This window comes from Coturnix japonica, chromosome 4, assembly GCF_054131305.1.
Source record: "Coturnix japonica strain WE chromosome 4, WE-NBRP24, whole genome shotgun sequence".
NCBI lineage: Eukaryota > Metazoa > Chordata > Aves > Galliformes > Phasianidae > Coturnix > Coturnix japonica.
The window spans coordinates 90,770,736-90,784,691 of NC_140666.1; the positions used below are offsets into that span (position 1 = coordinate 90,770,736).

The window sequence follows — 13,956 nt, forward strand, 5'->3', positions numbered from 1 at the left end:
GCTGATCAAACTAATGAGAATCCAGCTGCGGTTAATTAAAGGCCATGAACCCTCCTCCTCAGCTGTACCACCAAGAATCTCAGCTATTAGACACACACACTTTCCAGCTCAAGCAAGGAACAACAGTAAGACTGTACCATGTTTTGCCTTGTGGCATTATCTATGTGACCATGGAGAAGTGGAATGAGCAGCCTACTCCTGTACTATGAGCACAGGTGAGAGAACTACAGACAGACCAACCACCAGTAGAGCAGCTCCAGTCATCACAGGTAACGAATAGAGGGGCCCTGCCCTCAGTCAGGGGAGGGAGAGGGATAATAGAGTTTATTGGACTGTGTGGATTCGATGGCCTGGCACATCAGAACCACAGCAATATAAGGTGCTGGTGGATACCGGTGCACAGTGCACCCTAATGCCTTCCAGTCATGAAAGGACAGAATCAATCCATATTGCTGGAGGGAATGGGGGCTCTCAGGAACTGACTGTGTTGGAGGCTGAAATAAGGAAGGGAAGCATCGCAGATGGAAAGCTGCTGTATGGAGCCCCACACGACAGGTTGCAGAGGCCACTGAAGGTAAAGGAGAATCAAGTCAATTTGCAGAGGTAAAAGCTGCCCAGCTGGCCTTAGATGGTGCTGAATGGGAGAGGAGGCCAATGCTGTGTCTTTATGCTGACTCATGGGTGGTTGTGAAAGCCTCATGGGGGTGGTTACAGCGGTGGGAACAAACCTATTTTGTTGTTCGGGGTTGTTCAGGGTTGTTCACCCGCTGAACTGTGGGAGGACGTTGCTGCCTGAACAAAGGATATAGTTGTAAAGGTGCGTCACGTGGATGCACATGTGCCCAAAAATCGGGCTGCTGAAGAACAACAAAACAACCATCATGTAGATAAAGCTGCCAGAATTGAGGTGGCTCAAATCGACTTGGACTGGCAGATTAAGGGCGAATTATTTCTAGCTCGATGGGCTCATGAGACCTCAGGCCATCAGGGAAGAGACGCGACATAAAAGTGGGGTGGAGACCGAGGGCTGGGCTTTACTATGGACGCTATTGCTCAGGTTATCCATGACTGTGAAACATGTGCCATGATTAAACAAGCCAAGAGGATAAAACCTCGCTGGGAAGGAAAGGTGATGACAGAAGGATAAACGTGGGGAGGAGTGACAGGTTGATATCACCTTGCCACGATCTCATGATGGTAAGTGTTATGTGCTCACCATGGTGGAGGCAACCACTGGGTGGCTTGAAACACACGCAGTACCCCATGAAACTGCTCCAAACACCATATTAGGTCTTGAGAAACAAGTTCTATGGCGACATGGCACCCCAGAAAGAATTGAATCTGATAATGGGACACATTTCAAAAATTCCCTTATAAATACTTGGGCCAAAGATCATGGCATTGAGTGGGTTTATCATATTCCCTACCATGCACCAGCTTCTGGTAAAACTGAATGACACAGTGGGTTGTTGAAAACTATGTTGAAAGCAATGGGTGGTGGAACATTTAAGCACTGGGAGAAGAATCTGGCAGAAGCCACTTGGTTGGTCAATACCAGAGGATCTGTCAATCGTGATGGTCCTACCCAATCCAGCCCCCTACACACTATAGAGGGAGGTAAGGTCCCTGTTGTACATGTAAAGAACATGTTGGGAAAAGCTGTTTGGGTCCTTCCAGCCTCTGGAAAGGGGAAACCTCTCCTTGGAACTGCTTTGGCGCAGGGAGCTGGGTGCACTCGGTGGGTGATGGAGAAACAGGGGGACGTCCAGTGCCCACCACGAGGGAACCTGCTGTTAGGGGAGTGCAGTCAGTGAGCCCGTGTGTATGTGTGTGTATGGGGGTGTGTGTGTGTGACACCTGCTGACTGCTGCCTGGTCACATACCTGCATTCGTTACAGCCTTGGGGCAGAGTGGCTGGAAAACTGTAGAGGAAATGGAGCTGGGTGTTGGTTGATGCTGGGCTGAACGTGAGCCGACAGTGAGCCCAGGTGGCCAAGGCCAATGGCATCCTGGCCTGCATCAGAAATGGAGCTGCCAGCAGGAACAGGGCAGCGATTGTCCCCTGTACTCAGCTCTGGTGAGGCTGCATCTGAGCGCGGTGTCCACTTTTGGGCCCCTCACTGCAAGAAAGACACTGAAAGCCTGGAATGTGTTCAGAGGAGGGCTACAAAGCTGGTGAGGGGTCTGGAGCACAGGGCTTATGAGGAGAGACTGAGGGATTTGGGATTGTTCAGCCTGGAGAAGAGGAGGCTCAGGGGAGACCTCATTGCTCTCTATAACTTCCTGAAGGGAGGCTGTAGTGAGCTGGGGGTTGGCTTCTTCTCTTGTGTAATCAGTGATAGAACTAGAGGGAATGGCTCCAAGCTGTGCCAGGGGAGATTCAGGCTGGACATTAGGAAATATTACTTCTCAGAAGGGGTGGTCAGGCACTGGAATGGGCTGCACAGGGAGGTGGTGGAGTCACCGACCCTGGGGGTGTTCAAGGAGCGACTGGATGTTGTGTTGAGGGACATGGTTTAGTGGGAGCTATTGGTGACAGGTGAACGGTTGGACTGGATGATCCTTTAGGTCTTTTCCAGCCTTGGTGATTCAGTGATTCTGTGCACGTCACACGTTAATTGGTGTTTGTTCCTGTGCAGATATAGGATAAACATGATGTGCTGATGTGGAACAGGGGGTGGAATGTTGTGGTTTTGTGATTCCTGTTGTCTATTCCACATCAGAACATCGTGCAGCATTAACAGTGGCAGTTAAAGGGCTCACGTCCTGGTTCCGTGTTGGGGCACTTTGGGTTCCTGGAGGGGAGGGGCAGCATCCCTGGCGGACTTGACCCCCCCCAGTCACAGACTGATATCAGGGATAACCCCAGGACAGACACTCCCCGCACTGGGCATGGCCAACGCTGCCATTCCTCTCTGTGTCATCTCCCCTTTCCCATTGCTGACCTCCTGCCCCAGCAGACTGACCCTAAGCATCACCTGGCGCACTGCAGCCATAAACTGCTCTGAAGTTGGGACACCATTGCAGCCAGGTGCTGCCGGAGCCAGCAAGCAGCCCTGCAGCAGCTCTGTCCCCCTGTGCTCCCCAGCACCGCTGTGCAGTGAGCGCAGGATCTCTCTGCCTCTCCAGCTCCTCCTCTCCCTTCTCTTTTTTCTCTTTCAGTTGCTGAGAGGCTCAAGGCTCACCCAGGTTTCCCCTGAAACCACAGAGAGGAGCTGGATGTGGGAGGACCAACCCCTGCAGCAGATCTGTTCTGCAGAGAGCTTCCACCGGCACTGATGTTTGCGTACAGACCCCAAGTGTTCCTTCACCTTACTATGGGGGCTGCCAAAAGCAGCGGGTTGGCAGCCAGCATCCACCTCGCCTGCAGTGAAAAGCAGAGGTACTGTGAGGCCCCAGGACAAGGACGGGGCAGGGCTGGCCCCGAGCTCTCACCCCACGCTGCACTCAGAGCCACAGGCAGGAGGTGCTGGGATGTGCTGTATTCAGGGTCTGCCGTCACTGGTGACTTGTCTGTGATGGCAGTGAAGGGCGCAGTGGAGCGGAGGGGCCTCACATCGCTTTGGCCTCTCCCATCTCCTTGTCTGCATCCACTCTGTGCACAGGGACGCAGAGCCCCTCGCTGCCTCCGTACCTGATGGTGACACCAGGCGCCAGCTGGACGGTGTCCAGTGAGGAGCCCAGCACCAGGGACTCGGAGCTGCTGGGCTGCTCGGCCCCCACGATGGGCGGGAGGAGCCGCGGTGCCCCCACAGCCGCCATTCCCCGGGGGGGCCATGAGCCACCCGGTCCCATATTTTGCCCAGAGGGGCCACGCGGCTCCCGCCGGCGCCGGGGGGGACGTGGCCGCTGCTTGGTCTCAGTGCCCGGGTCCAACACCTCCACCTGGGGCTGGATCCATTGCACGAGGGGGGGCAGCCGAGCGGTGCGCGGGGCGATGATGCGCCTGCCACGTGCCCTCAGCTCACTGCACCGAGAACTCCATGCCCAGATCTTTAACAGGTCGCTGCAGGAGAGAAGCTGCGGCGTTTTGTGCCTGTTGGATCCTGATTCATCACCGACCTCCGTCCACTCCTGTTGCTTTGGGTTTTCGATGCTCGGCAGGCGCCGGGGCCGGGCCGTGTTGGGTGGGGCCCTGGGTGGGTCTCGCAGCGGGGCTGGTTCAGGGGAGCTGCCCCCACAAAGCCACAATGCTCCATTGGAGGCCATGAAAGCATCGAGCTCCTCATCCTGGGACAGCGACCAGGGGGAAGGCGCTGACACACCGCCACCCTCATCCTCGGACGGGACGGCGTCTGCGTCGGTGCTGGAGACCTGGGCAGGGCACAGGGACGCAGTGGGGCTGAGGGTGCAGGGCACGGAGCGCAGCCCACAGCCTGCCCGGGACAGGGCAAAGCGGGGCTGCCTGCGGGTGAGCCGTGGGGTCCCACCGGGGGGAGCCGACCCCCAGCCCAGCCCCGCGTGGGAGGAGAACGGAGACCCACGGTAATGGGGGGGATGATGGGGGGGGATGATGGGGGGGATGGCGCATCACCTGTCCGTGCTCCGGGGCGGGACACGCGCTCAGGACGGGCACCGACCCCTCGGCCCAGCTGTCGGTGGCGCCCGGCGGCGGCTCCTCGTCCTCGTGCCACGTGCCCAGCGCCTCCAGCGCCGCATCGCCCTCGTCCCGCAGCAGGAAACGCCACGCAACCGCCTGCAGCAGCTCGGCCCGAGCCCGGCACACGGCGAACGGGACGCACTGCGGGCAACGGCGGCACCGTCACAGCCACACATTGGTACCGTCACACCCACATGTTGGTACCGTCACACCCATGTCGGTACCGTCACACCATCACGTCGGTACCGTCACACCCACACGTCGGTACCGTCACACCCACATGTCGGTACCGTCACACCATCACGTCGGTACCGTCACACCATCACATCGGTACCGTCACACCCACACGTTGGTACCGTCACAGCATCACGTCGGTACTGTCACACCCACATGTCGGTACCGTCACACCCACACGTCGGTACTGTCACACCCACACGTCGGTACCTTCACACCCACACGTCGGTACTGTCACACCCACATGTCGGTACCGTCACAGCCGCACAGCGGTACCGTCACACCCACACGTTGGTACTGTCACAGCATCACGTCGGTACCGTCACACCCACACGTCGGTACCTTCACACCCACACGTCGGTACTGTCACACCCACATGTCGGTACCGTCACACCCACATGTCGGTACCGTCACACCCACATGTCGGTACCGTCACACCCACACGTTGGTACTGTCACAGCATCACGTCGGTACTGTCACACCCACATGTCGGTACCGTCACACCATCACATCGGTACCGTCACACCATCACGTCGGTACCGTCACACCCACACGTCGGTACTGTCACACCCACACGTCGGTACCGTCACACCATCACGTCGGTACCGTCACACCATCACATCGGTACCGTCACATCCACACGTCGGTACCGTCACACCATCACGTCGGTACCGTCACACCCACATGTCGGTACCGTCACACCCACATGTCGGTACCGTCACACCCGCACGTCGGTACCGTCACACCCGCACGTCGGTACCGTCACACCCACATGTCGGTACCGTCACACCCACACGTCGGTACCGTCACACCCTCACATCGGTACCGTCACACCCACATGTCGGTACCGTCACACCCACACGTCGGTACCGTCACACCCACACGCCGGTACCGTCACACTCACATGTCGGTACCGTCACACCCACACATCGGTACCGTCACACCCTCATGTCGGTACCGTCACACCATCACGTCGGTACCGTCACACCCACACGTTGGTACCGTCACACCCACACGTTGGTACCGTCACAGCATCACATCGGTACTGTCACACCCACATGTCGGTACCGTCACACCATCATGTCGGTACTGTCACACCCACACGTCGGTACCTTCACACCCACACGTCGGTACTGTCACAGCATCACGTCGGTACCTTCACACCCACACGTCGGTACCGTCACAGCATCACGTCGGTACCGTCACACCCACACGTCGGTACCGTCACACCATCACGTCGGTACCGTCACACCATCATGTCGGTACCGTCACACCCACACGTCGGTACCGTCACACCCACACGTCGGTACCGTCACACCCACATGTCGGTACCGTCACAGCATCACGTCGGTACCGTCACACCCACACGTCGGTACCGTCACACCATCACGTCGGTACCGTCACACCCACATGTCGGTACCGTCACACCATCACGTCGGTACCGTCACACCCACGTCGGTACCGTCACACCCACACGTCGGTACCGTCACACCCACACGTTGGTACCGTCACAGCATCATGTCGGTACCGTCACACCCACATGTCGGTACCGTCACACCCACACGTCGGTACCGTCACACCCACACGCCGGTACCGTCACACCCACATGTCGGTACCGTCACACCATCACATCGGTACCGTCACACCCACACATCGGTACCGTCACACCCTCACGTCGGTACCGTCACACCCACATGTCGGTACCGTCACACCCACACGTCGGTACCGTCACACCCACATGTCGGTACCGTCACACCATCACGTCGGTACCGTCACACCATCACATCGGTACCGTCACACCCACACGTCGGTACCGTCACACCCTCATGTCGGTACCGTCACACCCACACATCGGTACCGTCACAGCCGCTCGGTGCCCCACGCGGACCCCGGTCCCGCCGCCCACCTTTCGGTCCATCTCGGCCCGGACGCAGCGCTGCACCGCGGCCCCCAGCAGCTCCGCCATCACGTCGCCCACCACGTCGTCGCGCTCCTCGGCCGCCAGCACGGCCACCCACCGCTCCGCGCTCATCCCCCCGCGGGCCGGGTCCGGGGGAGCCACGCTGGGTTTGCGCGCAGTGTCCTTGCGCTGCCGCGCACTGAGCCCGCGGGACGCCATGGTCTGTATGGAACACGGCGGATAACGGGATAACGGGGTAACGGGGTAACGGGGTAACGGGGTAACGGGGTAACGGGATAACGGGATAACGGGGTAACGAAATAACGGGATAACGGGATAACGGGGTAATGGGATAACGGGGTAACGGGGTAACGGGGTAACGGGGTAACGTATAACGGGATAACGGGGTAACGGGATAACGGGGTAACGGGATAACGGGATAACGGGGTAACGGGATAACAGGGTAACGGGGGAACGGGATAACGGGATAACGGGGTAACGGGGTAACGGGGTAACGGGATAACGGGGTAACGGGATAACGGGATAACGGGGTAACGGGGTAACGGGATAACGGGATAACGGGGTAACGGGATAACGGGGTAACGGGATAACGGGATAACGGGATAACGGGGTAACGGGGTAACGGGATAACGGGATAACGGGATAACGGGGTAACGGGGTAACGGGATAACGGGGTAACGGGATAACGGGGTAACGGGGTAACGGGGTAACGGGATAACAGGGTAACGGGATAATGGGGTAACGGGGTAACGGGGTAACGGGATAACGGGGTAACGGGGTAACGGGATAACGGGATAACGGGGTAACGGGGTAACGGGGTAACGGGATAACGGGATAACGGGGTAACGGGATAACGGGGTAACGGGATAACGGGATAACGGGGTAACGGGGTAACGGGATAACGGGGTAACGGGGTAACGGGACGGGGGCGGCGGGACCGGGCTGTGCCCCTCCCGGCCCGGCTGTGCCCAGCGGCCCCGCGTCCCCTCGGTCCCCCCGGACCCTCCGGGTCCCCGCTCCCCCCCGGTCTCCCCCCGGCCCCGCTCACCCCGGCGGCGTCTCGGTCTCAACGGCAACGCCGGTCCCGAGTATCGTCGCTTCGTGATGTCGTCATCACAGCGCCATGGTTACGGCGGGCAGCGGCTGAGAGGGACCGTTACCGTTCCCGTTCCCGGGCCGGGTCCGTCCCCTTGGCCGCCATGTACCGCCGGGACAAGAGCCTGGCGCTGCGCAGCGGCTCCTCGGCGCTGTACAACAACCTGAGCGTGCTCCGCCCGCCGCACCGACCGGCCGCGTCCCTCGTTACGGTGCACGGACACTCGGTGTCGGTGCTCAGCGCGGGCGGCGCCCAGCGGCAGCTGCAGCCCCGGCCGGGGGGGGCGGCGCTGGTCACGCAGGTGGGACCCCGCGGTGCGCCGCGGCCGGGACGGGGACAGGAACGGGAACGGGAACCGGAGCCGGGACGGGACGGGACGGGGGGCGGGGGAGGGGGCGGCTCCGGGGCCGGGCCGGGCGGTCACCGTGACCTCGGGTCGGTTCTGATTTCGCTCCTGGCAGCCCCGGCCGTTTCCTTGGCACGGCGCTGCTGGCGGCTCCGCGGTGCCGCGGGCGGGTGCCAGGACCGGGACACACATGGACGGGGCTGAGCACGAGGTGCTGGGGCCAAGGGAGGGGAAGAACCGAGCACAACCTGTAGGGACACGGCGGGGAGCTGCTGGGAGCGGGGCGGGAGCACACGGTGTTACAGCACACGGACACACTGAGCATCTCGGGCTGGAAAGGAGCCGTAAGGAGCACTGAGAGAACGAGCCTCCGGAACAGACTCGGAGGGTCCCTGAGGGATCCGAGCCCAGCTCCTGCCGTGGTCAACAGGAGCCCAAAGCCTCAGGGAGCAGCCGGGGCTGCTGGTCCCTGCTGAGCTCTGCTTCCTTTCAGGCCGCCTGGTGTGTCCTGCCGACCCGCATCCTGCTGGTGCTGACCTGCCAGAAAGGCATCCAGGTGAGGAGTCACACTGCACGGGGTGACAATCACTCACAGCAATGGGAAGGTGGCCTCGCTGGGCTCAGGGCTGGGTAATCAGAGCCATCCTGCTCCCTTTGGGGATCCCTTGGGGCAGCGGTGGAGCACGAGGCTGTAGGAGCTTCGCAACTGTCCGGGTCTCATTCATCTTTTTGTTCCTCTATCCAGATGTATGAGTCAGATGGATCCATCATGGTGTATTGGCACGCACTGGACACCACAGAGCACCCTCCAGGTAAATCCCACAGCAGGAGCACAGCGAGGAGCCCCCGGGCTCTACCCACTGTTCCCAGGGCTGTGAGACCAAGCATTCCTGTCCCTGCTGCCTGGAGACACCCACAGCATTGCTCCTGTGTCTGGGCTGGACTGAGCCAGGCCAGGAGCACTCAGCAGCTCAGCAGAAGGCTCTGGGGGGGGGTTCTGCATCACCCCGGCTCTGCTGGGCACAGTGTGGGCTTGGGGTGGGTGGATGGGGACCCATTGTGGCAACTGCAGCGGGGATGGCACCCACACCAACATCCTGGTGCTGATGTGAGCTGCTGCAGCCTGCAACCAGCTCCTGGTTCCCTTCCAGCACAAGCCGTGTTTGCCCGAGGGATCGCTGCAGCAGGAGAACGTTTCATCTGCGTGGGTGAGTGGAGCAGTGGGAGCAGGAGCGGGCAGGGCTGCACCGGGTGGCGTTTGTGTAGCCCTGGGTGAAGCAGGGTGATGTTGTGGCAGCCAAAGGAGCTGTGCTCACCTCGTGGGTCGTGCAGGGAACTGCTCTGTGTGAGCAAACCTCATGTGGGACCTGGGACAGAGTGTAGTGTGGCTGCAGACACAGTGTGGGCTGAGGGCTGGGTGCTGGGGCAGCAGGGCAGCAGCATCCCTGCCGACAGCTCCTTCAGTGTGGTCCTTCTGCAGGGCTGTCCTCTGGGATGGTGCTGGTGTTCGACATCCCCCACAAAGGGACCAACATCACGGTGAGTGAGGTCCTGAAGGAGCACCACGACGCCATCACCGACATCGCTGCCGAGCTGGGCCAGGCACCGGTATGTGTGTGTGTGTCAGCAGCTGCTGGGCCAAAGTGTGCTATGGCAGGGGGGTACGGGGGGCTGCAGCTGACCCTTGGCTCTGTGGCTGCCTGGGACCATCCTGACACATGGTACGGTGCCCTCCATGCCCAGCCTGGCCCCGGCCGCCTGCAGGCAGCGCTTTGTGGGGGGCTGAGTCTCGGTCCTGGTTGGCCAGATCCTGGGAAAGACAAAGTGCCAAGGCAGAGACCAGAGACCGTCTGACAGGGATGAGGAGCTGAGGCCCTTGTACACAAAGAGTGACTGAGAGAGTGTGACTAATTGCCAGAGAATCCCCTGTGATGCATCAGGGTGCGTGCCAGGACACAGAAGAGCTATTGAAAGCTAAAGACCAGACTTGTAACAAGAGCAAGCGAGCAAAACCAGCCGTGAATAAACACAGCAGAGCGCAGGTTCCCACCATTAGGGAGCTACTGGCACAGTCCCTCCCGAGCAGGGGGGTGAGCGGAGGGCGCTGCCCCATCCCAGCCCATCTACATGGGGATCCTGGGCACCGGGGAGGTGGGGGAGCTGAGGCTGCATGGAACAGCTCTGCCCAATTACAGAGCTCAGCCTGAAGTCGGGATGGGGCTTCCTTTGGTTCCTTCTGTGTCACCTCTCTGCAGACGCACTAATTGGCTTCTTCATTAACGGCTGCGTCTTTCCCAGTGAGGACGCTTTGATACACTTTCTCTAATGAGGTGCATTTAACTTTCTCTGCGTTTGGGACTCCCTGGAACAATTAATTGCTTGGAGCTCGTTCCCAATTAGCCTGGATATCGAGCTTGGTTGTGAGAGCTGCTCTGCCGTCCTGCTCTGCCTGACTCCTCCAACACACTGCTGTGCTCCGCAGTGAGCAGAGGGACAGAGGGACTTACTGTGAAGCCTGAGAGCACAGCGGTGCTGGGGTGAAGTGTGGGGGGCTCCAAAGCAGATGGAGGAGGCGCAGGAACGGTCCTCATAGATTTCCCGTGTGTAATTCACACTGCCAGACATGGATGTGTTCAAAGTGAAACTCACCATCACGGCTCAGCCTTCCTCTCCCACAGGATGGCAGCAGTTTCTGCGGGCAGTTGAACTTGAGGCTTGTGCTGCAGGTTGTGGCTTTGACGTGCAGCTGCACCGGCTGTGCTGGCGGCAGCAGCTCCTGCCTGGCATCGCTCAGCAGCTCACTGCCCTGTGCTGCTGGCTGCCCCGCGGCACCGCTGACCCTCTGCTGCTCCCACAGGACGGGGCCGGGGACCTGGTGACCGCTGATGATGGTGGGACACTGTGTGTGTGGAGCTCCGGGGAGGAATTCTCCCTGCTCAACAGGATCCCGGCCTTTGGGTAAGTCCTGGCTGGGAGGTGATACCCCACGTGCCCGGCCAGAACATGCCAGGGCTTCGTGTGAGTCGGGCCAGGGGGGTTATGCAGCCCCACATGTGAGTGTGCAACCTGGAGGTGGGAGGTGACCCGCAGCCCCGTTTCCCAGCTGGACCTGCTCCTCTGTGAGGCTCTGGAATGGGATCATTGCTGCTGGCTACGGCAGCGGGCAGATCCGGCTGTACGAGGCAGCGACGGGCAGCCTGCGAGCTGAGGTCAATGCACACGCACGATGGATCTACGCCCTGGACCTGGCTCCAGCCACGGGAAAGGTACAGCCTCGTGGGCACGGGGCAGGGTGGGGGCTGCTCTGTGCTCTGTGCTCACCCCGCTGTGCCCACGGCCTCTCTGCCGTCCCCCTGCAGCTGCTGTCTGGTGCAGAGGACTCCTTCGTTCACGTCTGGAAGCTCAGCAGGAACCTGGACACCGATGATGTTGAGGTGAGACACAAGCAGGCGGTGGGGATCCTGGGGGTCACTGCGGGCTGCCACTGTCCTGTTGGCACCACGGCCCGGTGCTGTGGGGTTACATCTCCTGCCACGAGGGGTCAGAGCGCTGAACTGCTGCATGGAAACCTGGCCGTGCCCAGCCTGAGCTGCTGCAGTGATTCATCTCCTCCTCCTGTTGGCACCATCCCGGTGGGGCACAGGAGAGGAGCAGTTCCTGGGCTGTGATATATGTGCCTATGTGCCAGTCAGCTCTGCTCCCCTTCCTGCCCCTTGCTCAGGGGGCTCAGGCTGTGCTCACTTAACTGCTCCCCTCATTGCATCCCTGCAGATGGAGCACTGCCACGCCCAGTGCGTCACCGACACCCAGATCTGCGGAGCCCGTTTCTGTGACCCCGAGGGAAACTCCTTCGCAGTGACGGGCTACGACCTCAGCGAGATCTTCTGCTACAGCCAGGTGTAGCTGTGAGCTGTGCGGGCTGCCCTGGGGCTGCGGCAGGCAGAGCTGGGCCGCCTGCAGCCCTCCCACCTGCAGCACAGCGCCGTGCCCCGGCAGGGTGGGATTCTGCCCGCAGATGGAGCCGAGATCGGTCCCTCCCAAAGCAGCCCTGCCCTCGGTGTGGCACGTCTGCACATGGAGAGCATGGGCTGCGAGCTGTGCTGGCGCTGTGGGACCCAGCTCTGCAGCACTGCAGGTCCCCAGGCCCAAAGCTGCCCCCCCACCCCATCCTGAGCCCTCCCTGGGAGGAGGATGCAGCTGAGGTTCTGTGGCTGAGCAGCAGCAGCCCCCCCCAGGGCTCCAGTAGCGGCATTCCCATCCATTCCCATAGCAGCATTCCCATCCATTCCCATAACGGCATTCCCATCCATTCCCATAGCAGCATTCCCATCCATTCCCATAGCAGCATTCCCATCCATTCCCATAGCGGCATTCCCATCCATTCCCATAGCAGCATTCCCATCCATTCCCATAGCAGCATTCCCATCCATTCCCATAACGGCATTCCCATCCATTCCCATAGCAGCATTCCCATCCATTCCCATAGTGGCATTCCCATCCATTCCCATAGCAGCATTCCCATCCATTCCCATAGTGGCATTCCCGTCCATTCCCATAGCTGCATTCCCATCCATTCCCATAGCAGCATTCCCGTCCATTCCCTGCGGGGAGGAGCGGAGCTGACTCCTCTCTTCCCCACGGCACCTTCAGGCAGGACGGGATCCAGGCCCAACCTGTGCTACGTGCTGCTCCGGCCGGGTGGGTTGCAGCAGCCGGTCCCACCCCAGGCAGCCGCACCCATGGGTGCTGCAGCACGGGCCGCCCCTGCTCGGGGCACACAGCAGGGCAAGGCCAGGACTCACACCCTGCCAGCACTGCGGGCACGTAGCACCACTGCTGTGCTCAGCAGACAGAGGCTGCAGCTGTGCTCCTGTGCTGCAGAAAGCAGAGGCTGCGCTGTGCTCTGCTGGGACGGCTGCGTGCACCGGGGGCAGGCTGCGAGGTCACCGTGCACAGCCATGGCCCTGCTGTCCCCCCATGGCCCTGCTGTCCCCCCATGGCTCTGCTGTCCCCCCATGGCCCTGCTGTCACCCCATGGCCCTGCTGTCCCCCCATGGCTCTGCTGTCACCCCATGGCCCTGCTGTCCCCCCATGGCCCTGCTGTCCCCCCATGGCTCTGCTGTCCCCCCATGCTCCTGCTGTCCCCCCATGGGCCAGGAGCTGGGCCCACAAGGGGCTGTGCTGGAAGGGGGGGCACGCTCTGTGCTGGAGCTCCCCCCGTGCTGCCACCACTGCCCCTCTGTGTCCCCTCTGTGTCATGGAGCTCTGTGTCCCAGCTTTCCCTGCCGGCTGCAGCAGGGCCAAACTGCTGGCTCTATTCCCAGGGCCCAACAGGGCAGGGGGTGCGTGTGGGGCCGGGGGAGCTCAGGCGCCCTGAGCCCTTTGCTGGGCAGGGTGGGAGCTTCCTGCAGCTCCTGGGTCCGGCACAGCCCTGCGGGAGCTTTTCCTGCAGCTCCAGCACTGATGGGATCCGGCCCTGGGCCAGGCTGCTGCTGCTGCTGCTGCTGCTGCTGCTGCTGCTGCTGCTGCTGCTGCTGCTGCTGCTGCTGCTGCTGCAGGGTAGAGCCTCACAGTGATGTGGGGGGCCCCTTCTGCCCCGCAGCCCCCACGTGCCCCATTCTCACCATCAGCACTGAGCCCCAACCCCGTTCATGTAACATCCCCGTGCTGCCCTCCCAGTTGTGCTCCCCCAGCTGCCATCACCCCCCCACACCCCAATAAACACCCCCGACCCGAGCTCGATCCCTTTGCTGCTCTCT

General features: G+C 61.0%; 2 protein-coding genes across 2 annotated transcripts; one reads left to right on the plus strand and one right to left on the minus strand.

Moving 5' to 3' along the window:
* Window positions 1-3,467: 3,467 nt before the first annotated feature.
* C4H2orf81 (chromosome 4 C2orf81 homolog) lies at window positions 3,468-7,927 on the minus strand. The gene is made up of 4 exons (XM_085547651.1): window positions 7,804-7,927; window positions 6,741-6,956; window positions 4,535-4,741; window positions 3,468-4,314 (listed from the first exon to the last, which is right to left on the minus strand). The coding sequence occupies exons 2-4, from the start codon at window positions 6,951-6,953 to the stop codon at window positions 3,553-3,555; spliced, it is 1,182 nt and encodes a 393-aa protein (XP_085403777.1). The 5' UTR covers window positions 6,954-6,956; window positions 7,804-7,927; the 3' UTR covers window positions 3,468-3,552.
* On the plus strand, window positions 7,868-13,933 carry WDR54 (WD repeat domain 54). The gene is made up of 9 exons (XM_015850189.3): window positions 7,868-8,152; window positions 8,691-8,753; window positions 8,943-9,009; window positions 9,349-9,405; window positions 9,678-9,805; window positions 11,055-11,155; window positions 11,301-11,463; window positions 11,557-11,631; window positions 11,969-13,933. Exons 1-9 carry the CDS (start codon window positions 7,955-7,957, stop codon window positions 12,098-12,100), a joined length of 984 nt encoding a protein of 327 aa, XP_015705675.2. The 5' UTR covers window positions 7,868-7,954; the 3' UTR covers window positions 12,101-13,933.
* Window positions 13,934-13,956: the final 23 nt, after the last annotated feature.